The 23,730-nt window shown below is 35.1% G+C and overlaps 1 protein-coding gene across 1 annotated transcript in view; it reads right to left on the bottom strand.

Annotated features, from left to right (window-relative positions):
* UNC13C (unc-13 homolog C) overlaps positions 1–23,730 on the bottom strand; it is a 738,074-nt gene that overhangs the window by 204,202 nt on the left and 510,142 nt on the right. The window contains exon 18 of the mRNA XM_058294229.1: positions 14,111–14,196. Within this exon, the coding sequence (XP_058150212.1) occupies positions 14,111–14,196 (86 nt within the window). The remainder of the gene's footprint in view (positions 1–14,110; positions 14,197–23,730) is intronic.

Here is a 23,730-nt window from a genome sequence, read left to right as displayed (position 1 = left end):
TTACTCATGCTTGGTGGTTCCTTTAAGTTTTTCTTACGTGAAACACAGGATGCTACCTATTCTTTAACTAGTTCAAATTTAACATCTATAGGAAGACCCTGATACCTCGACTGTGAGTCTCCTCTGCTTAATGATCTCATGCTTACAAACTACTTACTACTCATGCTTGCAAACCAATGCCCTAGGCCTCTGAAGAATCTCTCCCCAACCTGCTCCCCTTGTTTTCATTCTTTCTAGCTTCTGCCTATGAATTCCAAAAATAGATATTGGATTCAGAGGTTTCACTTTTCTTGACTAAATTATGATTAAGGCTTTGATTGGGCCATGTCAGTAGGACGTTGAGTCTCCATGCCCTTGGTGAGCAGGACTCACAGAGAAGATGACATGGCAGAAGAATTAGTTGGAGTTTTAATCCTAGAGCCTAGGAAGTAAACACACAGGAGAAGAACACAGTGGAATAGACACGGCTCCGTAGATATGGCAGAGGCCCTGGGAAGAGAGAGAGCCTGTCAGTCTACAGCTGACCTTGTGGAGAGAGCAAAGCATCTGAACCTGGAGAGAAATGAGCCCTGGGAGAGAGACAAAACTTGTCCCAGCCTTTGGATGAGAATGGAAGAAGTTGGGACTATGGAACCTTGGGAGGAGGAGGAAGACTGACTGAACACTCAAAGACATTGCCCCCATCTTGCATCAACATGTGACACAAGACTCTGGGTGAGAAAGTACCTCTAATGGTACTTTGACTTGATCTCTTTAGGGCCTTGTGACTGTAATCTTCTACCCCAAATAATTACCTTTTTAAAGCCAACAGACTTCTGGTATTTTGCACCAGCACCCCTCTCACTGACAAGAACTAACAGAAGGTCATCCTTCAGAGCATTCCCTGGAAATTCCCCAAATAAAAAACTAGTGCAAAATGCATGGTTTTCTGGGCTCTTTGTCAGGGGGAGGTTTCTGGAAAGCTAGTTTTATGCCAATTGCTATGTCCTTCCCATGGCTGGGTATTGGCAATCTCTAAACAAAGGCAAAGAGTTTTGACCAAAATATTTCAAAAAATAATCATAGCTATTTTTATTCTTTGGTTTACATTTGCATATCTGAATACATTGCTGAGCTTATAATTGATTCAATTTAAGGAAAGTATAACTAAATTTACAATTTTCACAAAGAAAGCTCAATTTAGAAAATGTTACTTTGCTCCTAAATCACTATTTTCTTTAATAACCATCAGGGGCAGCAAGGCAGCAAATAGCATCTAAGGCCATGATATTGAAATATTTCTATTTCCTGTTTCAGTTGAGTTTTTTTTAAACACTAATTTTAGCAATTACTTTCAATTTGTTATTTCTCTAAATCTCTTCCAAAATCTCCTAATAAGAAGAAAAATCTAACTCAAGCTTACCATTTCTTTATTTTTTTTCTATCATTACCCCCAGTCTTTTCTCAAATGGCTGAAAGATTAACAGGAGGAGGGAAAATGAAGTGCTCAATATACACTTTCACATAAATGATAATTTACTGTTATGATACTGACATATACAAATTGCAGTTAGCCCCATTCCCCTGTTTATAGCAAATGCCAATTTATTTTCCTGATTCTACTCTTACTGCATTTTCCTCTTGGAAATTATGATCAAATATTCCATTCAAATATCTTGCCCAAGAGATATGAAATATCTTAATTGGTCTTAAAAGAAAAACTTTCTTATGCTTAAATATAACATTCTCATTACGGATATTTTAAAAATAAAGAGGTAGATAAAAGCAGAACCAAATTTGTGTCAAATTCCACATATTACTGGAGAAATCATATATATGCTCTATTAGTACTAGCAAATTTGTGAAAATGAAAATATCTCTGCATGCAACTTTTGTGAGATTTAAGGTTCTACTGGACATTGTATAATTAATACTTATTTTTAAAATACCTACCATGTTTTTATATTCGGGATTCAACTATATGAGATTTCTGACTTTTTGGAGCTCATTTTTAAGAGCTGTGTTTTAAAATTGCTGGTTACAACTCATTAGTGGGTCATGAAATCAATTTAGGGGATTATGACCATAATATTTATATACATATATTTATACACCTATACATGGAGAGAGAAGGGGAAGGGGGAAGGGAGGGAGAGATGGGAAGAGAGAAGGAGATGAAAAAGGAGAGAGAGAATAGAATAGGAAATAAAGTTTCAGAGTACCTTACTCCTATCCTTATCAAGGATCCATGTTTCATTAAATTTGCTTTGGTTATGAGTGACTGGGCTCCTGTGTGTATATGTGTGTGTGTTTGTATTGGGTCACAGTGTAAAAATATACTTTTTACTTTGGGCTGTGACCAAACATTTAAAATACTGTTCTATAAGAGATGTAGATACAGTAAGTGTTGGGGGGGAGGGGGTAAATTAAAATAGGCTGATGTGGGGGAGTGTGGTGAGGAATGGGGTGGGCAGGGGAGGGTATTCAAGGGAGGTCACCTGTAAACAAAGACTTCAGTTGAGGGATGGATAGGAGCTGCCATGGGGGTGGGGGAGGGGGAGCAGAAGGAAGAGCAAGTATGAAAGTCCTGGTGTGAAAACAAACCTTAATTGAGGTACAGGAATAAGGGCAGTGTGGCTAGAGAAGAGTGAGAACAAATATGAGAAGATGATGTTGGAAGGATGGGTAGAGGTGAGACTGCAAAACGTACTGTAAACCATGGTAGAAAGTTTGGGTTTTGGTCTTTTGGAATGGGAAGACTTTGGAAGCTTTGGTATACTAGAGAATGTCATGACCTAATATGAATTTGAAAATGTTCATCTACATGCTTTGAGTATAGTGAAGAGCAAGGATGGAAATGTATAAACAAAGCAAAGGAGGTTTGAGATTTGAACTAGTTGGAGGTAGTGGAAATGGAGAGAAATGTAGATATTTTGGATGTAGATCGGTAGCATTTACTTATGAATTTGTGTTGTCTGCAGGGGATGGTTATAGAGTAAGGGGAATAAAATTATCAAACATGATGTTTACAAAACTGCACAAATGATGTTAGTGAAATGGAGAAGACCAGGAGAGCAATAAAATTTGGGTGGGGACACTTTTAATCTAGAGGTTCATTTTTTTTTTTTTTGACAAGTAAATTCGAGACATCTAACAGACATATTTTTCATTCATTCACTGGCTATATTTTTAAATTATATATTTATTTGTGTGATTATTTACTTATTACAGGGAACAATTTCCTCAAGGTGGTATCATGCCTCTTTTGTTTATTTTGGGTATCACATTGAACCTTGCACTATGCCTTATGTGGAACAAGCAGTCAGTGAATACCTGTTTAAAAATAACATATAATTAGTTGTATTAATGAAAAATGAATGAATATCAGTATATTTGGAGATCACTTTAATCAAAGGAACCAAGATTTAACAGAAGAGAATTTCTGTAAGCATACTAATAAGCCAAAGAAAAATGGTGCTAAGATGTTCACGCAAAGTCATGACTAGCTCATTATTTAAATTACTTGCTTCTACAAATCTGCTTTCTAAAGCAGTGTTTCTCAAACTTGAGCACATTAGACTTACTTGGAGGACTGGTTAAAATAGGGATTGCTGGACAGCATTCTCAGAGTTTCTGATTCAGCACGCTTGGGGTGAGGCCAGAACATTTCTAGCAACTTCCCAGGTGAGGCTGATGCCACTGGCTAGGGAGAGCCACTGCTCTAGTGAGCACAGGTTTTTAACCTGGAGCCCACGGATCCCTGAAAAAGACTACAAATAGACTATAGGAAATATGTATATTCATCTTTAGGAGAATATATGCACAAAATTTTTTGTATAGAGCTGCATATTTCATCAGATACTCAAAGAAAGCCTCTAAAATTTAACTTGTACTGAGTAGTGTTTCTTAATCAAAGCTGCATATTAGAACCATGGGTAGTCTTGGTTCTTCCATTTCATTGCTATATGATTGGGAAAAATACCTAATCTCTCTGTGCCTCAATTTCCTCATCTATAAAATGGGGATGATAATAGTAACTACCTCACAGACTATTTCTGAGGATCAAATAAGTTACTATTTGTAAATAATTTAGAACAGCACCTAAATAAGTGAAAATTAGATGCTTGTTAATAAGATTAAAAATCTGAGTTTTTTTAAAAGCCCATTCTTCACCCCCAGTGTACAGCCAGGCCAGGATTGAAAACCACTGCTCTGCAATTAAGAGAGAACAAGGGATAAATCAGTGCCTTTCTTGAGAGTATGGGTTCAATTCCTTCTCAGTGAATCAGACTTCCCTTCCCAAGAGGACCTTAGCTAGAAAAACTAAAGAAGAATAACAAAGGCCCTAGCATCACTGAAATTAGCTTATCTTTGTAAAATTTCAAGAGTTGGCTTATGCTCAACAAAACCTCACCTCCTTTTATTGTGGAAGTGGGAATATCTAAGGAAATAAGCAGAAGGGAGAAAATTGGTTTTAAGGGAGTGTATATATATATATATATCCATGTTGACTGTTGATTTTAAAGTCAACACAAACAAAAACCTATTGTAATTTAATAATATGCTAGTATTATAAAAAATTAGAGAGACAAATAATAATTCCTAGCCGGCCTCCAAGATGACACTACTGCTTCTTGCTTCTTGGTGTTCATGTCCTTGTACATTCCCTCCAAAACTGATTAGGTTGACCTGTATAACCAACTGGTTAGTGTAGAAGTGACAGAGTATGATTTCCCAGGTCCTCATAAAAGACATTGTATTAGTTTTTGTATCTGTTGTGAGATTAGGGTCCAGTTTCATTCTTTTCTATGTGGATATCCACTTTTCCCAGCATCACATTTTGAAAAGCCTATTCATTTCCCATTGAATGGTCTTGGTATCCTAGTCAAAGACTAATGGGCCATAGATGGATGGATTGATTTCTGGACTCTCTCATTCACCCCATTGGTCTATATGTTTATCCTTATACCTGTACCACACTGTTTTGCTTACTGCAGTTCTGTAGTAAGTTTTAAAATACGTGTGGATAGTCCTACTTTGTTCCTCATTTTCAAGATTGTTTCAGCCATTAGGGGTCCCCTGCAATTCTATTATGAAATTGAAGATTGGCTTTTCTATCAAAAAAAAAAAAAGCTGCTGGAATTCTTATAGGGGTTGCATTGAATCTGTGGGTCACTTTGGGTAATATTGACATCCTATCAATATTAATTTTTCCAATGCATGAACATGGGATGTCTTTCCATTTACTTAGGTATTCTCCAATTTCTTTCAGCAATGTTTTAGAGTTTTCTGTACAAGTCTTTTACCTCCTTTGTTAATTTATTCTAATATATTTTATTCTTTTAGATTCTATTGTGAATGGAGGAGATTATTGTAAAAATTTCTATTTCAGTATGTTTGCTGGTGTATTATAGAAACACAACTGATTTTTACCTTATAGCCTTCAACTTTGTTGAATTCACTTATTAATTCTACTAGTTTTCTTATGTAGAGTTTCTACACAAAGGACCATGCCAGATATGAATAGAGAGACTTTTACTTCTTCTTTTTCAGTATGAATAGATTTTATTTCTTTTTATTGCCTAATTTCTCTGGCTGGATATTCCAGTATAATGTTGAATAGTAGTGGCGATTGTGGAAAATCTTGTCTTGTTCCCATTGAGTATGAGAAACTAACTTTCAGTCATTCACCATTGAGTATGAGAAGCTAACTTTTTGTTTTTCACTAATTTCCTTTATAATATTGATGATATTCTAGTTTCTTCCTAGTTTTCCAAGTGTTTCCATGAAAGATACTTGATTTTGTCAATTGCCTTATCTGTGCGAAATGAGATGCACAATGACCTTAATATAAGAATCAAAATCATAAAACTTTTAGAAGAAAACAGGGGAAATCTTTATAAACTTGGATTTGGCAATGGATTCTTATATTTGACACCAAAAGCATGAACAACAAAAGAAAAAAATAGATAAACTGGACTTAATCAAAATTAAAAATATATGTACATCAAAGAACATTATCAAGCAAGTGAAAAAATGGGAGAAAAGAGTTTCAAAATATGTATTCACCAAATGCAGTGAATGTGCCTTACTGATGAAAGGGGATATTGATGTGGGAGGAGCTGCGGTGGGGTGTTGGGGAGTTGGGGTATATGGGAACCTCTTAGGTTTTTTAAATGTAACATTTTGTGTGATCTATTTATCTATTAAAAAAAGAAAAGAAAAAAAGAAAAAAAACATGTATCTTAATGATTTAATGTCCAATATATATATAGAACTCCTACAACAACAACAGAAAGACAAACACTTTTAAAACTTTTAAATTGGGCAAAGGACTTGAATAGACACTTCTCCAATGAAGATATATAAGTGGTCCAATGTCATTAGTCATTAAGAAAATGCAAATCAAAACCATAATGAAATGCCATTTCATATCTACTAGGTTGTCCATAATAAAACAAATGTAAAAATAGCATTTGTTGACAAGGATGTGGAGAAATTGGCACACTTGTACATTGTTGGTAAGAACATAAAATTGTACAGCTGCTGTGGAAAACATGTTGGCAGTTCTTTAAAAGTTAAATACAGAATTACAATATGATCTGGCAATTCCACTTTTATATATGTAATTAAAAGAAGTGGAAGCAGAGAGTCAAACATTTGTATACCAATGTTTATAGCAACATTATTCACAATGGCTAAAAGGTGGAAACAACCCAGGTTTTCACCAGCAAATGAGAGGATAAACAAAATGAGGAATATACATACAATGCGATATTATTCAGCCATAAAAAGGAATGAAGTTCTGATATAGGTGACTACACGGATGAACCCTGAAGACATTGTGTTGAATGAAATAGGCCACATACAAAAGGACAAATATTGTATGATTTCATGCTATATTTATAATAAGCAAATTCTTAGAGATGGAATATAGATTAAAGGCTACCAGGGCCTGGGGAGAGGAGTGAATGGGGAGTTATTGGTTAATGGGAACAGAATTTCTATTTGGGGTGATGGAAAATTTTTGGTGATGGGCAGCAGAGCTAGTTGTACAAAAATGTGAATGTAATTAATGCCACTGAATTGTATACTTAGAAAAAGCAGAAGCATAAAATAACTTCAAAAAGCTAGCAACCACATTGTGAGGATGGTCAAGCAGTTCCTGGAGAGGCCCATGCTGAGAAAAACTGAGGCCTCGGACCAACAGCCCCTAAGCATTTGCCAGCCATGTGACGAAGCCACCTAGGAAGAAGAACCTGCAGCTCCAGTCAAGCCTTCAATGACTATAGTTCTAGCCAACATCTTGACTATAACCTTACGAAAGATGCCAAGTCAGAACATCCTGTCACACAGAAACTATGAGAGATCATACACATTTATTTTATATAAGCCCCTAAGTTTTGGGATAATCTGTTACATAGTGAAAGGTAACTGATGTACTAACCCTAAACCTTGTATTTTTTAGTTATCTGAGCTTAGAGTTTCCCTTTTGCTCTTTCGGTGCTAAAGCAAGTTAACTGTTCACTCTATTCTATTTTTTTCCCATTCATTAAACCAATCTAAGAAATGATAAATGATTAGCTAGTAAAGTGGGCAGGCTCTATGAATGTGAGAGAAAGAGGACCCTGCCTTGCATTCTTCTAAGGCTTCACATCCTGAGAGAAAGAAAACAGTTGTTTTCTCTTGAGTACTATCATGCTCAACAGTTAGAGGCTGTCCTTACTCATGAGAGCATGGACTCTGAATTGAGTTACCAAAGGATTTAAATTCTAACACCATCTCAAAAAAAAAAACAAAAAAAAAACGAGAAAGCTCAATGTTTCTAAGAAGCCCAAATGGCCAGGTTGCATAATTAAGCCCTTGAATGGTTGGTGTCTACTGTTGTTCTTCATTTCAAAACCAGATAAACAGATGGGATTATGTGAGATGTAATGGGAATTTTCTTGTTAGAACCTGAGTTTGGGCAGAGAGAATGCTTGTGAAAAGCTATATGTACTATGTATTTACTGATCATGTAACAATTTAAAATATTTGAATAAATAATGATTCATCTCCTTGTTGTAGTAAACTCAGTCAATGGGCTTTTGAAAAATCATTTTTGCTTACTTGAGATTCTGCAAAAGTTTGCCATTGTGGAAAGACAGACTTAAAAGCCACTGAATTTAATTTCAGAACACCCAAGGAGTGTATTAGACAATGGATTGCTTGAACTGCTTCTGAAACCATTTCCATAGTCTGAGCAGTTAGCTGCCCTATTTTGCCAGTGACTACTTTTGGAGTTGGAGATTTGGGGATCTAGAGAAAGTGGCTGATCAGTTAATTACATACCTGCTCTGATAAATTCATTTCTTTCAAAAGAATACAGTATATTATAAGGTCAATGTACTTCATCTTTTACTGAAAAAGGTAGTAAGGTGAGTTAGGTAGATGGCGAAAAGATAAGATAAATAATATCATTACAAACACTCCCAGATGCCTATTTTTCTTTTCTGCTATTTAAAAGCCAATATTTTAGTCAGTGTGTTTCTAGATTAATTACACACATAGCTTACTTTCTCTTTCTGCTCCAGAAATACAAATCGAGTAGTTTCAAATTAATTATGGGGACAAGAGGTGGTGGTGGGGAATTGGCATGAATGAGTAAACTGTGAAATTCATTTACTATAATTTGAAAGAGGCTCTATGTTTCCCAATCTTGGTCATTTGAATTAGCAATACTGCTTTTCTTCAAAGTAAAATGAAAGGTGGCACGAATCCCCTACATTTCTTAGAAACATGTTTAGAAAATGAAAAGCAGAAGGCAATAGGCTTCAATTTCATAGTTCACATTTTATTTTCTTTTGTTTATGCTCACAGGGTCTTCCAGCTTAGAATTTATTTACCACCCACACCCTTCCCAATTTTCTTTTCTCTTCTCATTTTGATTTCAGGAACTTTGGGGAAGGGGTAACCAGGATGACCCAAACCCTTTAGTGTATTCAATTGCTGGAAAGCCCTGAGTATACTAGGTGCTCAAGGAGAAGGATGGCAAAGTGAAGAGGAGACATGGATAGACAGTGGGAAGGTAAAAGTAGAAGGACAGAGGAAGTCAGGGCTGAAATACATTCTTGGCATTGTGCTGGCTCTCAGCATCTCCTCTCACTGATATCTGTTTCCTCATTCTATGGTATAGGGGATTTAATGTAATGTTTTTTGGTATTAGATTGTATATCCTGACAACTGATTTTTATTAACCAGTCTGTGAAAGATGTTGATGGCTAAAATTTGGCTCTATCTCATAAAAGTAGAATTTTACCATATGTTCTAGATGTTATGCTTGCTAATGTGAAATAGATTGTTATATATTAGAATGCCTTTGGTTTAGGCTCGAAGTTAAAAGGCTTGCTGATGAAAGGCATTCTGATGAACTGAAGCTTTACTACACTGTTGTTCAAATATCAATATGGAAAATTACTGATGGATAATGTACTTTAACAGAGATTGTCCTGGAAAACATATAGGGACTTTTGACAATATGCAACCCTTGCTCTAATCCAGATGAAAGTCATAAATTATGTAATTTGCACACACACATTCATATATACACTGTTTTAGTGCACCTTGAATTTTCATTCAACCATTATTTATTGAGCACCTGCCATGTGCCTGTCTTGAGCTGAGGACTGAAACATGGTCTCTTGCCCCCAAAGAGTTCACAATTTCATATAATAAAAAATGTCACTAATAAGACCATCCTTTCTACCAAAGCAAAATGAAACACAAAATCTTTTTCCCTGTAAACTATATATGAAGCTTGCTGGATAGGTAAATATAGAAAATAGTCTTATGCAATGTTTTACCTAAATCCCCAACTGAAGTCACATTGATAAGATTAATAAAACATAAATATTTAAGTTAGTTATTTACCTTCTTCTATAATATTTGGCTTACATGGTATTATAAAAACAAAAACCATGAAATACTTTAAAATGCACTGTTTTGTTCTACTCAAAATAATAAAGATTTAAAGATGTAAATATTAGAGGAAACATTTTTTCCCTTTGGAATTTAACTGCAAGGCAAAAAATGAAAAATGACTTGATGTTACTGTGGAGTGTATTTCTATTTTTTAAAAATAGATTACACAAAATAATCAAGTTTTTCATTACTTTGTAATAAAGGTTCATTTTCCTCTATGTTACTGAGTATTCTATGGACTTTCCTTAACAAAGCATTATATGCCCAGCTGGCTGAATCAATCTCTTCCCCTTCATTTTTCCTCACTGGGTTTTATGTTAATGATCTGGGCCGTATCCATCCCTTCCTCCATTCATTTTCTTGGTACCTATTTTTCATTTCTTCTCTTCTCCTTTATCTTTATTTATAATTTAAAAATGTGATTGTTGTATGTCAGTTTGCTCCTTTGTCTTTCTTCCTTGATTCTTTCCATATAGATAGCAAGGTCAGGAGGACCAGGAGAAGAGAAACAGACCAGGTCTTTGTGGCCTCACCGTCTTTGTGATAACATGATCAAGGGCAATTTTCTATAAAACACCCGGTAGCCTGAGACTTGTATTTGGGTGAAGGGCAGTTAAAGGAGGTCATATTGCATTGAGAGAAGCCCCAAAAAGTAAATGTGAGGAGAATAAAGCCCTACCTGAAGGTATTCAAAATGCAAATGCTCATAAATTGAGAAATATGTGGAAACTATGAGGGCCACATTAATGGCAGTGGTGGTATTTGTTAAGATGGTGAGACACCAAAAAAACTACAAAACCAGCCTGAGTATTTTCATCCAAGTTTAAGATTTTATCCTATTAATGAGGAGGTCGAACATTATACAAAAGCAACAGACAGACTGGTGACAAAAAGATAGAATGTCCAGACCTTAGACTCTCACTACCATCTTAAAGTCTTGCTATTCAAAGTGTGGTCTGCCAGCAGCAGTATAGGCACCACCTCAGAATTTGTTAGAAATAGAGAAAATCAGCCCTCATCTTAGGTATACTGAATTAGAATCTGTATTTTAACAAGAGGTGATTAGTATGAACATGAAAATTTGAGATGCACTGGTCTAGAAGACTTTTCAGATACAGGAAGATGATTGGAAATTAATAAAACCCAATTGAGTTTTACTTATTGTAATTAATTCTATCTTGACTTACCTATGTAAAATGACCAATATTTAACTAATTTATTTTCTGTGCCTCTTAATTGTTTTAATATGCAAGGATTAATTTGAGAATTTGGCAATGCCTTATAACCCTGCTCCTATCCCTCCAGCCCCCAAATGTGGATGCAATTTCAGGATACAACTTGAAGCCCAGCCATGAGACCAAGTTTAAGAACCAGAGTTTAAAAAGAATTCCACATTCTCTTTTACAGAATTATCAATTAGAAACCACCCAAATCCTTGTAGACCCAAACTACCATCTGGCTGCCACCTTGGGACCTAGTAGGATTTACATTTAATAGAGACTTTGAGGACACAGACATATGGTATACAACTCGTGCCCCAAAGAGGACTGTCCTGATTTGAGAAATGCTAGGCAACTAAGTTTAGTGGATACCAAGATGACAAATATAATCTCTGTATTTAATTGGAATTACTAATTAAACATTTCAGTCACAAGTATCTAGATAATTTGATATTATGAATTATCACTAAATTCTTGTTTATTAAATTATAATCCACAACACTGTCATAATAATAGCTACTATTTATTATTTACCATGTCCTGGGAAACCATTCTTTCTCTCCTTCTCCTTAGGATAACTTCATAAGGTAGGTATGTTTGTCCCCAGTTTGCAGATGTTAAAACTGAGGCTTAGTGATATCCTAAACCATAGCTAATAATATAAAAACTAGCAAAGCCTGAATTCAAATATAGGTCTAAACTACTTCAAAATCCATATTTGTACCTCCCAGGTAAAGACTTTAGAAGTCTTTAGAATAAATTCGTTAGAAGAAATTCATCAAGACCAACTCTATTTCACTATAAAATGAGACATTTCATCTGAGTTTTTTTTCTTCCTATGCTTCCTTTTTCACCAAAAGTACGTAGTTTTTCTTAACTTTATAAGGTAATTTATTTTGATTACATTCAACAATTTATCTCCATAGTAATCAAATCAGTTTATCATATTTGTAAGGTGATTAATGTGCAACGTGAAAATAAAATAAGTTGATTCATATAGATTGAGCAAACTGGGGAAAAACATTTTACTTTTTAAATTAGATTATTTCTTTTGCAGTGGATGATGAGTTCATGAAATAAAGCAAAAAGCTGCATCAAAAAATCTTCAAGTCTATAAATTCTAACTGGCTCTCTTCTCTTGACCTGACTTATCAGAAGTTGCTCACAAGTCAGGCCAAAATGCTTTAATCACAAGAAGAACTATGCAGGCCAAATTATATAAAAACAAAACATTCTTTCTAGGTCAGTAGCCTGAAGCACTACTCCATGGAAAACTAATTTTAACAACATTCTATAAAGCAAACGGGGAGTGAGAACAGCACTACCATTGTGCAGAAGAACTTATTTGAGGAGTTTTGAAGTATGTGTCCTCTGCAATGTATCTTACTCTGAACACTCATCTTCTCTAATAATTAATATTCATGCCACACACACACACACAAAAGGATATGTATTTTGAAGCCTCATATTAGATGGAATGGTGAAGGGGAAGGAGGGAGAGATAGTGAAGAGATTAGCATTATTTGTCAACTTTCTCCTAGTGATTTAAACCTTAACTGACCCCTAAGGGAGATTGTTTTGAGACTTTGACCATTCTTTCTTCCTTTACATAATAATAAATGTCTCCTCAAATAGTACTTTAGAGTTTGCAAAGTGCAATTCAGGTTTCATTTGACCCTTAGACCAATATGGGAACTATGTCATGGTTTTATAGAAAAGAATACTAAAATTTGAGATGTTATAAATTAATTGCCCAAGTGCACAGCTAATAAGGTGATAAAGCTTTCTGAATTGCATTCCCCAGACTCAGACTCCTTGCGACAAATCAGAACAAAACATGCCCTTGCTGAAAACTCTATAGTCCTTCATTTCTCCTAGCATAGTGTCAAACTCCTCAGTCCACAAAGCCCTCTATATTGGTCTCTTCCAATTTCTCTAGCCCTACCTCTTGCTAATCTCTCACTCATCCAGTCTACTGAGTACTCCATTCTCAAAATGCACCTTGTTCTCACTCTAAATGTTAATGCTCTTTCCTCTACCAGGAGCTCTTCCTGTTCAATTCAGGACCAAAACCTAATTCAAGACTTCATCAAGATAACATTTCTTAAATGAAATTCCTTGGCCTTCTTACCCCAAGTCTGATTTAGGCGCTTCTTCTCCAGACACTCAATCATAATTAGCAATTATCTGCATATTGGTAGTGCTCCTCCCCCTTCTTGTTGAGGGCTAGGAACATGGCTATCTTATTCACCATTGTATCCTCCGCCCCACAATGGTGTGTTGGGCATTTAGTATCAAGGGGTTCAATATATATTTTTTTGAGTGAGTGAAAATATTTTTTTTTCTAGTAGGCTGTAAGTTCCTAAATGACAGGAAATCTATCCTGGTTTATTGTCCTGTCTCCAGTTCTAACACAGTTTGTATGAAAAATATTTATAGAATTGTTGAAGAACAGTATTTCCCAAGCTTTATCATGTATAATTTGGACTTACTTAGAGTAGATTTTCTGATGAAAAGCCTGGCCATTGTCCTTGAGCAAACTTTGGTCAAATTTCTAACCTGCCTAGTTATGGATATCATTTCCAAGTCCATGTAGATACATATCTGGATAAAGAGTACTCACCTGCTCCTTCAATGTGGTTTACTTTGGTTAATATACTGCCATAAAGTATTCCTGCCTGTGAGCATTATCCTCTGAGTGAAATACTTAGTATGATGCTCAACCTAGACCATCTGATTAAAAGTGTATATACTTCCTTAGGGCTTTTAAATACTTTTAAACTTTATCTTCTTATTGTGCAGAAATAGGTGTTAGAACCAAAGCTTTCTGATCTTATGCTAAAAATTATCACAATAATCAATAATTTAATTCCTTACTTTTAAAACCAATAACACAAAACCAGAATTTAGGTTAAATATATATTCTTAAAAGTATAAATACTTGTAGTTACCTTCTAGTGAATATTTCATATCCTGAGCAAAAAGGGTCCACATAATTTCAGCACTTATTTTTCCCATGTTCAGTTCTTGAGGGAACCTAAAATAAAACATTTATTAGTGTATCCAAAAAAGACATGTACATTTAAAAAAAAACACATTTACATATATACCAGAACCATTAAGTATTGTAAATACTTTAAAAAAAGAGATTTATTTATTTATTTATTTATTTTTCTCCCCTTCTTCTCCTCCACCCCTCTGCCCCGCCCCTCCAGTTGTCTGTTTTCTGTCTATTTGCTGTGTCATCTTCTTTGTCCTTTCTGTTGTTGTCAGTGGCACTGGAATCTGTGTTTTTTTTTGGTGTGCCATCTTGTTGTGTCAGCTCTCTGTGTGGGTGGTGCCATTCTTAGGCAGGCTGCACTTTCTTTTGCGCTGGGCGGCTCTCCTTACAGGGTGTACCCCTTGCGCGTGGGGCTCGCCTAACGCAGGGGACACCCCTGTGTGGCAGGGCACTCCTTGCACGATCAGCACTGCGCATGGGCCAGCTCCACACGGGTCAAGGAGGCCTGGGTTTTGAACCGTGGACCTCCCATGTGGTAGACAGAGGCCCTAACCCCTGGGCCAAGTCCGCTTCCCTGTAAATACTTTTAAGTATGAAATTTATCAGGTAGAGAGCAATATATCAGAGTACTGTGTCAAAAAAATATTGGGTGGTGGGAAAATAGATGTCCTTATAAGAGTGCTAAAATAATGGTGCCCAGGGGTCCCAATGGATATTTTAAGATGTTTGTTTTTTGATGTCTGTTTTTTCATTTGTGCCTGAAGAGCTCTTTTGTTGTTATCACACATTCCATCTACCTGTGTCTTAACCTTGAAGATAGATGAAATGAATCTGAGTAGTAGATACCATATAAACCAAAAAACATACCTCCCACTCATTCCTGAGTGTTTTCCTTGAAGCAGGCTTGAGTGCTTCAATTCTCTACTTATTTAAAGTGAACTATTTCAAGGAAGGCTCCTCATGCCCTATGGTAAAAATGGCTCCTGGTAGACCCATTAATCAAGACTCTAGAACTCCTAGGCAAGTCTGTATTTTAGACCAAACAAGCTTAGGATAAAGGCCAGCTTCCTACTACTGCTGAATATGTATTCTCTGTGTTTATATGTTTCCAATCTCATGATAAAGCCCTATAATATCTCAGTGAGTAGAATGATCATGTCTCTTGATTGTATTTGTAAACATCCCATGGCAGCCTGTTAGACTAAAAGATTTTCTGGTCCAACAAATATATATATTTATATGTATGAATGTATATGTATAGGTATACATACATATATATACACACATGTATATATGCATATATACATACAGGAACACATATTATAATATTAAGAACCGAAAGTATCTGTCACACTCATCTATATTTTGGAGTCCAAATCAAACAGAGTACTACCTTGTCTTAAAAAAAAAATCCTGAATGGAATATAAAGTGATGGAATAATGGAACAATCTGATTTCAAATAAGTAAAGACCATTTATACTGCATAAAGACTATTCTTTTCCCCCAAAGCAGGCTATGTTTCCTCAGTATCCCTTACTGATTGCCATCCATCAATTTATTTAATGTCAATTAATATTTTAAAACTTAAATGCCAAGCTATACATTTATTAACTATCTAATTAGTTACTTAGAACTTTTTATGATAAAAATTTATACAATTTGTATATACACAAAATTAGTTTCCAACATTAAACTTCCCCTACTGACATAAAAATAACCTTAAGCAAAGAGTTTATTTCAAAGGTTGCATTTGTGGATAGGTGCTAAGATTACAACCTTGTAGCATAGCAAATTTTTAATGTAATAGATACCTAGTAACAAAATTTTAAGTGGTATAATGAGAATGCTTCGAGCTCCTTAAAGAAGGAACTTGGCTATTTATTTTAATTACTTTAAATCGAGAATAAAGTAAGAGTATATTCAATCACTTTATGGTGTCCTGACACAAAAACCAGACAAAAAACAAAAACAAAAGCAAAAAAACCCAACTACAGAACAATATCCCTCATGAACATAGATGCAGAAATCATCAACAAAAAATTAGCAAATTCAATACCCAATAAAAAGTGGATAAATATCTTATGACCAACTTAGGTCTATACCAAAAATGTACAGTTGGTTCTACACTCATAAAAAGATTAATATACTTTAGAATATCAACTAAGAAAAACTTATGATCATTTCAATAAATGCATAAAAAGCACTGGACAAATGTCAACATTCATTCATGATAAAAGCAATCTGAAAAATATGGATTAAGGGTAACTTAATCTGATCAAGGGAATCTACTAAAAACCTACAGTTAACATTGCATTTAGTGGCCTTTACTAAGATTAGGATCAAGGCAATAATATTTATGTATGCCATTTCTCTTAAACAACATATTGGAGGTCCTAAAGAATGCAAAAAAAAAAAAAAGAGAGAAAGAAATAAAAAAAGAAATATGAGCCATATAAATAAGGAAAGAAATAAGAATACTCTATTTGCAGACAAGATTGTCTACTTAGAAAATCTGCAAGGGACTACAAAATCTTCTAGAACTAACAAATAAGCCCAACGAAGTCTCAGAATACAAGGTCAAGTTAAAAAAATTATCAAACTTTTATATGCTACCAATGAATTATTGGAAGTTAAATGAAAATAACAGTACCATTCAAAATATCACCAGATGCTATGAAATAGGTTTAAATCTAAGATGATATGTACAAGATCTACTGAAAAAAACTACAAAGTAGTCAGGGGAGAAATCAAATAAGACCTAAGTAAATGGAGAAATGTATTGCTCATTGGTTGGTATACTCAAAAATATTTTAATGCCAATTTTCCCCAAATTTAATTATAGATCCAGATAATCTTAATAAGAAATTCAGCAGGATCCCTCTTTTTTTACATGTCTAGAAATTGACAAATTGATCATAAAATTTATGAGGAATAATTTAAAAGCATAAGAAGTATATGAGCCAAAATAATGTTAAAAATAAAAGCTGAAGAACTCATATCACCTATTTTCACATCTCTATGAAACTACAGCAATAAAGACAGTATGGTATTGCTGGAAGGACAGAAAAACAGATTAAAAGAAGAGAATATCCAGATATGGTCTTCACAAACAAGATCAATTCAACAAGGTACAAAAGTAGTTCAATAGGGAAAGGATAGTCTTTTCAATGTAGGGGTGCAAAAATAATTGGCTATCCATATGTAAAAAAATGAACTTCAATCCATAGTTCACATCATATAAAATTTTTTCTCAGAATGGACCACATACCCAAAAGCAAAACCTAAATGTTTAAAACTTAACGGAAAATATAGGAGAAAATCTTTGTAATTAGACAAAGGTTGCTTGTGTAACACAAAAGCACACACCATAAAATAAAAATATTGATAAACTGGATCTTTCAAAATTAAAATATTCTGCTCTTTAAGCTATAGGAAGGGAGAAAATATTTTCAAAACACATATCCAGGGGGACCATTTCTGCATAAAAATAAAAACACACAAAAAGTCCTACCTGTCCAATAAAGGACTTGAATCCAGAGAATATAATTTATTCTCTAATCTCAGTAACAGACTTTCATTCTACCAAGGTGGTGACATAAAATGCTCCACAGTACTGTCCCCCTGCACAAACACACAGAATCTTTGAACTAACAAGAACTGGCAGAACCATCTTCTCAAAACTCTGGAAAACAGTTAGAGGGTTGCAATAACTGTGCAAGTGCCAAATCAAAAATGCGGCCTGAATAACAGGTGAAGCTTGTGATGCCCTTGCTGGCCTCTCCCCAACACCCACCCCAAGGCACTATGGAGCCAGTCTGTGCTCCCTTTGTGGATTCCTGAAAAAAAGTCCAGGGGAATTCACTCTACTAAACTTTCCAAGAAGAATTAACACCAATGCTTCTCAAACACTTCCAAAAATTGAAGAGAAGGGAAGATTCCCTAACTCATTCTATGAGGCTAACATCAACCTAATAACAAACCAGACAAAAGTATCACAAGAAAAGAAAATTACAGAGCAGTATCCCTCATAAGCACAGATGGAAATATCCACAATATACTAGCAAATCAAATCTAATAGCACACTGAGAGAATTATACACCATGATCCAATGGGATTTATCCTAGGTATGCAAGGGTGGTTCAAAATAAGAAAATCAATTAATGTAATATACCACAGTAACAGAAAGAAGGGGGAAAAAAAACATCAAAATTGATGCAGAAAAGGAATTTGATAAAATCCAGTACCCCTTCTTGATGAAAATACTTAGAAAACTAGGACTAGAAGGAACCTTTCTCAACATGATAAATAGTATATATTAAAAACCCAATGCTGGGGAGCAGATGTGGCTCAAACAATTGAGCACCTGCCTCCCACATGGGATATCTTAGGTTCAGTTCCCAGTACCTCCTGAAAAAACAAAAAGCAAAACAAATGAAAAAAACAACTCAGGATAGCCGATGTGGCTCAGTGATTGAGTGCTGGCTTCCCACATACAAGGTCTTGGGTTCAAACTCTGGTCCTAGGTACCTCAGAAAAACAAAACAAAACAAAAAAACCCCAATGCTAACATCATACCAACAGTGAAAAACTGAAAGCTTTCCATTTAAGATCAAGACAAGCATGCCTACTGTCATGACAGTTATTCACCATTGTACTGGAAGTTCTAGCTAGAGCAATTAGGCAAGAAAAGGAAATAAAAGGCATCCAGATCAGAAAAGAAGAAGTAAAACTTCCTCTATTTGCAGAAGACTTGATCCCATATACAGAAAATCCTGAAATATCCACAACAATGATACTAGAACTAATCAATGACTCAGCAACAAGAGCAACATGCAAAAAAATCAGTAGTATTTCTATACACAAAATAATGAACAGTCTGAAGGAGAACTCAAGAAAAAAAGAAAAAAAAATTCCATTTACAATAACCACTAAAAGAATCAAATATCTAGGAATAGATCTAACCCAGGTTTTAAAAACTTGTACAAAAAAAGTTCAAAACATTGTTAAAAGAAATCAAAGAAGACAAAATAAGTGCAAGGACATTCCAAGTTCATTGTGTGGAAGACTAAATATCACTAAGATGTCAATTCTACCCAAAGTGATTTATAGAATCAATGTAATACAAATAAAATTTCCAACAGCCTTCTTTGCAGAAATGGAAAAATCAGTCAAATTTTTATAGAATAAAAAAGGGCACTACATAGCCAAAGTCATCTTGTAAAGGAAAAACAAGTTGGAGAACTCACACTTCCAGATCTTAAAACTTATTACAAAGCCACAGTATTCAAAAGATAGTATGGTAATGGCACAAAGACAGTAAAATAGACTAAAAGAATCAAATTGAGAATTCAGAAATAAGCCCTCACATATATGGTCAACTGATTTTTGACAAGGGTGCCAACTTCACTCAATTGGGAAAGAATAGTCTCTTCAAATGGTTCTGGGAAAATTGGATAGTCACATGCAAAAGGAATGAAGGTGGACCTCCACTTCATAACTCATACAAAAATCAACTCAGTGTGGGCCAAAGACCTAAGTTTAAGAACCAGAACTATAAAACTCCTAGAAGAAAACATAGGGAAGCATATTCAGGACCTGTGTTAGGCAATGGTTTCTGAGACTTCACAGGAGAAAAAAATAGATAAATGGGATAATAGATTAATCAAAATTAAGCACTTCTGTTCATCACTGGACTTTTTCATGAAAGTAAAAAGGCAACTAACAGAATGGTAGAAAGTATGTACAGAAATATACACAGAATATATACAGAAAACCTTTAGCTTAACAACAAAAAGACAATCTAATTAAAAAATGGGCAAAAGACTTGAACACGTTTCTCCAAAAAGGATAAACAAATGGCTAGAAAGCACATGGAAAGATTCTCAACATTATTAGCCACCAGGGAAATGCACATCAAAACCTCAATCAGATACCATTTCCTAGTTATTAAAATGGCTGCTATTAAAAAAAAGAAAAGAAAATAACAAGTGTTAGAAAGAATGCAGAGAAACAGGAACACTCATTCATTGCTGTTGGCAATGTAAAATGGTCCACCTACTATGGAAGAGTGTGATGGTTCCTCAGAAAGTTAAATATAGAACTACCATATGACCCAGCAATTGCCCTACTCAGTATATACCCAAAGAATTGAAAGCAGGGACTCGAACACATACTGGCAGACCAATGTTCATGGTGGCATTATTCACAAGTGCCAAAAATGGAAGTCACCTAAGTGTCCGTTAACTGATGAATGAATAAATAAAATGAGTTATATACATACAATGGAATATTATTCAATCATAAGAAGGAATAAAGTCCTGATACATGCGACATGGATGAAACTTGAAGATGTCAGTGAAATAAGCCAGACATACAAAAAACAAATATTGTATGATTTCACTAACTTGAAACAATTAGAATAAACAAACTCAGAGTCAGAATTTAGAATATAATTTACCAGGGGACAGTGTGGGAATAGGGAATGGGAAGTGAAGACTTAAAATGTACAGGATTCCTAATTGAAAAAATGGACATGTTTTGGTAATGGATGGTGGTAAGATAACATTGTGAACACAATTAACACCACTGAAATATATATCTGAATATGATTAAAAGAGGACATGTTAGAGTTTATATATGATGACAGAATAAAAAATTTTAAAAAGATCCTTTTTCAAATTTCTATGTATATTTGTCTCCCAAACTAGCTTAAACTATGCAGCATGGGATGTGGAAGCCCCATCTACTGACAAGCTTCTTAAGAGTTTAATGACCAATGCGTTAATAAAGCTTTTCCTTTCTAGTACCAATTAGGAGAATGATAACAATGGTTTCTAATTGGCCTACCATGTCCAACTCTCAACCAATTATTAGGGTGATGGTCTGCGTGGAATTGTACTACCATTATCAGTTCAAGTAAAGTACAATGGCTAGATTTTGGTAAAAGGCTTTCCTCAAAGAAGTATGAGAAGCAGTGCTGTTTTGGGTAGTCCAAAAAATAAATATTATCTACAAAGACAGATGAAATTTCTTTGTAACTCCATTTATTTCATCTGTTAGTAGAAACCATAAGAATCTCTAGAATATTTTAGTTCACGAGGGGCAAAGTTATTCTTATACATATGCAAAAGGAACATATACAAAATATACACTGCAATATTTCAAAATATAATAATTTGAAACAAAAAATATCCACCAACAGATAAAAGAACTAAACTTATTATATTTACATAGAGGTATACTATACGACAGTTAATAGGTACATAAACTAGAGCTATATAAGCCAACACATGGGGAATCTTTAAAAAACATGCTGTTGATTATTAAAAAAACACAAATAGTTATAGAGTGTAGTTTTAAATGATACCATTTACATAAACTTTTTTTAAACGCCCCCTTGCAACTTGCTGTCTGCTGTGTCCATTCACTGCACGTTCTTCTTTGTGTCTGTATTTATTTATTTATTTATTTATTTATCCCCACCCCCTTTGCAGCTTGCTTGTTGTCTGCTCTCTGTGTCCATTCACTGTGTGCTCTTCTGTGTTGTTGTTTTTTTTTTCACTTATCTCCCTTTTGTTTTTGTTGCATCACCTTGCTGATCTGGCTCTCCGCAGTGATTGAGAGCCAGAGGGCACTCCACAGCACCGCATGTGGGCGAGCCTGTCTTCACAAGGAGGCCCCAGGATGTGATCCCAGCGCTGAGTCACAGCTGCTTCCTTACATAAACTTTTAAAAGCATCCAAAACAATTTATCTATTGTTTATAGATATGTGTATATTTCATACAGGCATAAAGAAATACAGGGTAATAAAACATATCAAGTTCATACTAGTAGTTATATTTAGGCAAAGAATGAAGTGAATGGGATCAGGGAGGAATATATACACATAAAATTTGATTCAAATTTGTAATGTAGTTTTTTAGAAAAATATCTGAAAATTTAAAAAATTGACAGGTTCCAAGACATATGATAATGTAATACAAACTACTCCTAAAGCCATTTGCTTATACATTTATTTACTCAGTAGCAGTTAATTTAGAGTTAATTTTTCAACCATAAAAATTTAAAAAGAAAGCATTACTCTTTTGAAATAAAATAAATAGGAGTCTTACTATATAAGACTTGTAAAAAATGGTAAATAACTTTGATATTAGCTAAGTTAAATCCATAGATTTTATTGCTGATGTATATTTAACTTAGCTATTTTATTTTATTTTTATTATTTTATTTTATTAACATTTTATTAACATTTGTTATTTTATTAACATTTGTTTTACAGTTCAGAACTGATGAAAACAATAGGAATAGAGATAGAGGGAAGATGGAAGATTAGAGAGGCAGAGGGATCACTTCTCTCCCCCCCCAAAAAAAATAGCTAGAGGACAGGTTGAGGCTGTCTGGAGGGTTGCTCTAGGGCTCAGGATACCAGGAGAAGATGAGACACAACACAGAATAAAGAGGGGGAAAAGGGAAAGAGTATCAGCTGGCTGAAAAATCTCATGAGTAAAGCTGCAGAATCAGCGGCTGGTACCTATCCCCCACACCCTTGGAGAAAACAGCATTCTGTTGACTGCAAGGGCTGTGGACTAGAGTGGCTGCAGATTGAGGAGATGCAGGGATCCTCTTCCCTAAGAGAGCAGAGAGGGAGGGACACAGCCTACAGAAAATTCAGATTTTGGACAGCAAACTTCATCTGCTGCTTTGGAGGAATCACATACTTTCAATTTGGGTGGGGCTTTGATATTACACTTAAGAGTCCAAGCCTGCAGGGAGCTAATGATAATCTGCCTTCTCAAACACCTTCCCCACTGCCCCAGGTAGGTTGCTCAGGAGACTGAGGGAGAGAGGGTAAAGCCAGTCAAGGGAGGAGCACAGTTTCTGAGAAAATTTGTTTATGGGGCTTGACCAGCCCTGAGGACTTCTCTTCTTCACTGCCTGCCTGCCTGAAGACTACTCTGAATGCATTCTCCCCTAGCACCAGGGTTCTAAGCCGAGAGGTCTGCCAAGGAGCGCCATCTGCTGGCAGACCAAAAAGTGTATGAAAAGAAGGGAAAAATAATAATAAAGTGGCAAGCAGATGCCTTTATTACCCCTCTCTCTAAGGCCCTTGAAAACTGCCTGTTCTCCATTTCTGGGTCCTTAGCCCTGGTTTGAGCAACTAAACAGAGACAATCCTAAATATGTAGAGGGATAGAACCAAGAGTCAAAAAAACTGTTGTAGAACACATCTATTTAATAGTAAATCTCTAGACAAAAGAGAAATTGAACATCAGAATAAACTCAGCATTAGAATCAGGTGCCTAGAGATCAGCAAAAAATTATAAGCCATACTAAGAAAAAGGAAGATACAACTCAGGCAAAATAATATGTCAAAGCTCCCGACAAGTCAGCTAATCAATGAAATTCATACAAAGCTCCTAAATCAAATCATGGAATTGAAAGACAACATGACTAAAGAAGTAAAAGACATTAAGAAAACACTGGGCGAGCAAAAAGAAAAATTTGAAGTCTTGCATAGAAAAATAACAGAGCTTATGGGAATGTAAGACACAATAAGTGAGATAAAAAA

This window comes from Dasypus novemcinctus, chromosome 3 (genome assembly GCF_030445035.2).
Source record: "Dasypus novemcinctus isolate mDasNov1 chromosome 3, mDasNov1.1.hap2, whole genome shotgun sequence".
Lineage (NCBI taxonomy): Eukaryota > Metazoa > Chordata > Mammalia > Cingulata > Dasypodidae > Dasypus > Dasypus novemcinctus.
The sequence above is the reverse complement of the archived record's forward strand: the minus strand, read 5'-3'. Positions and strand labels throughout refer to the sequence as shown.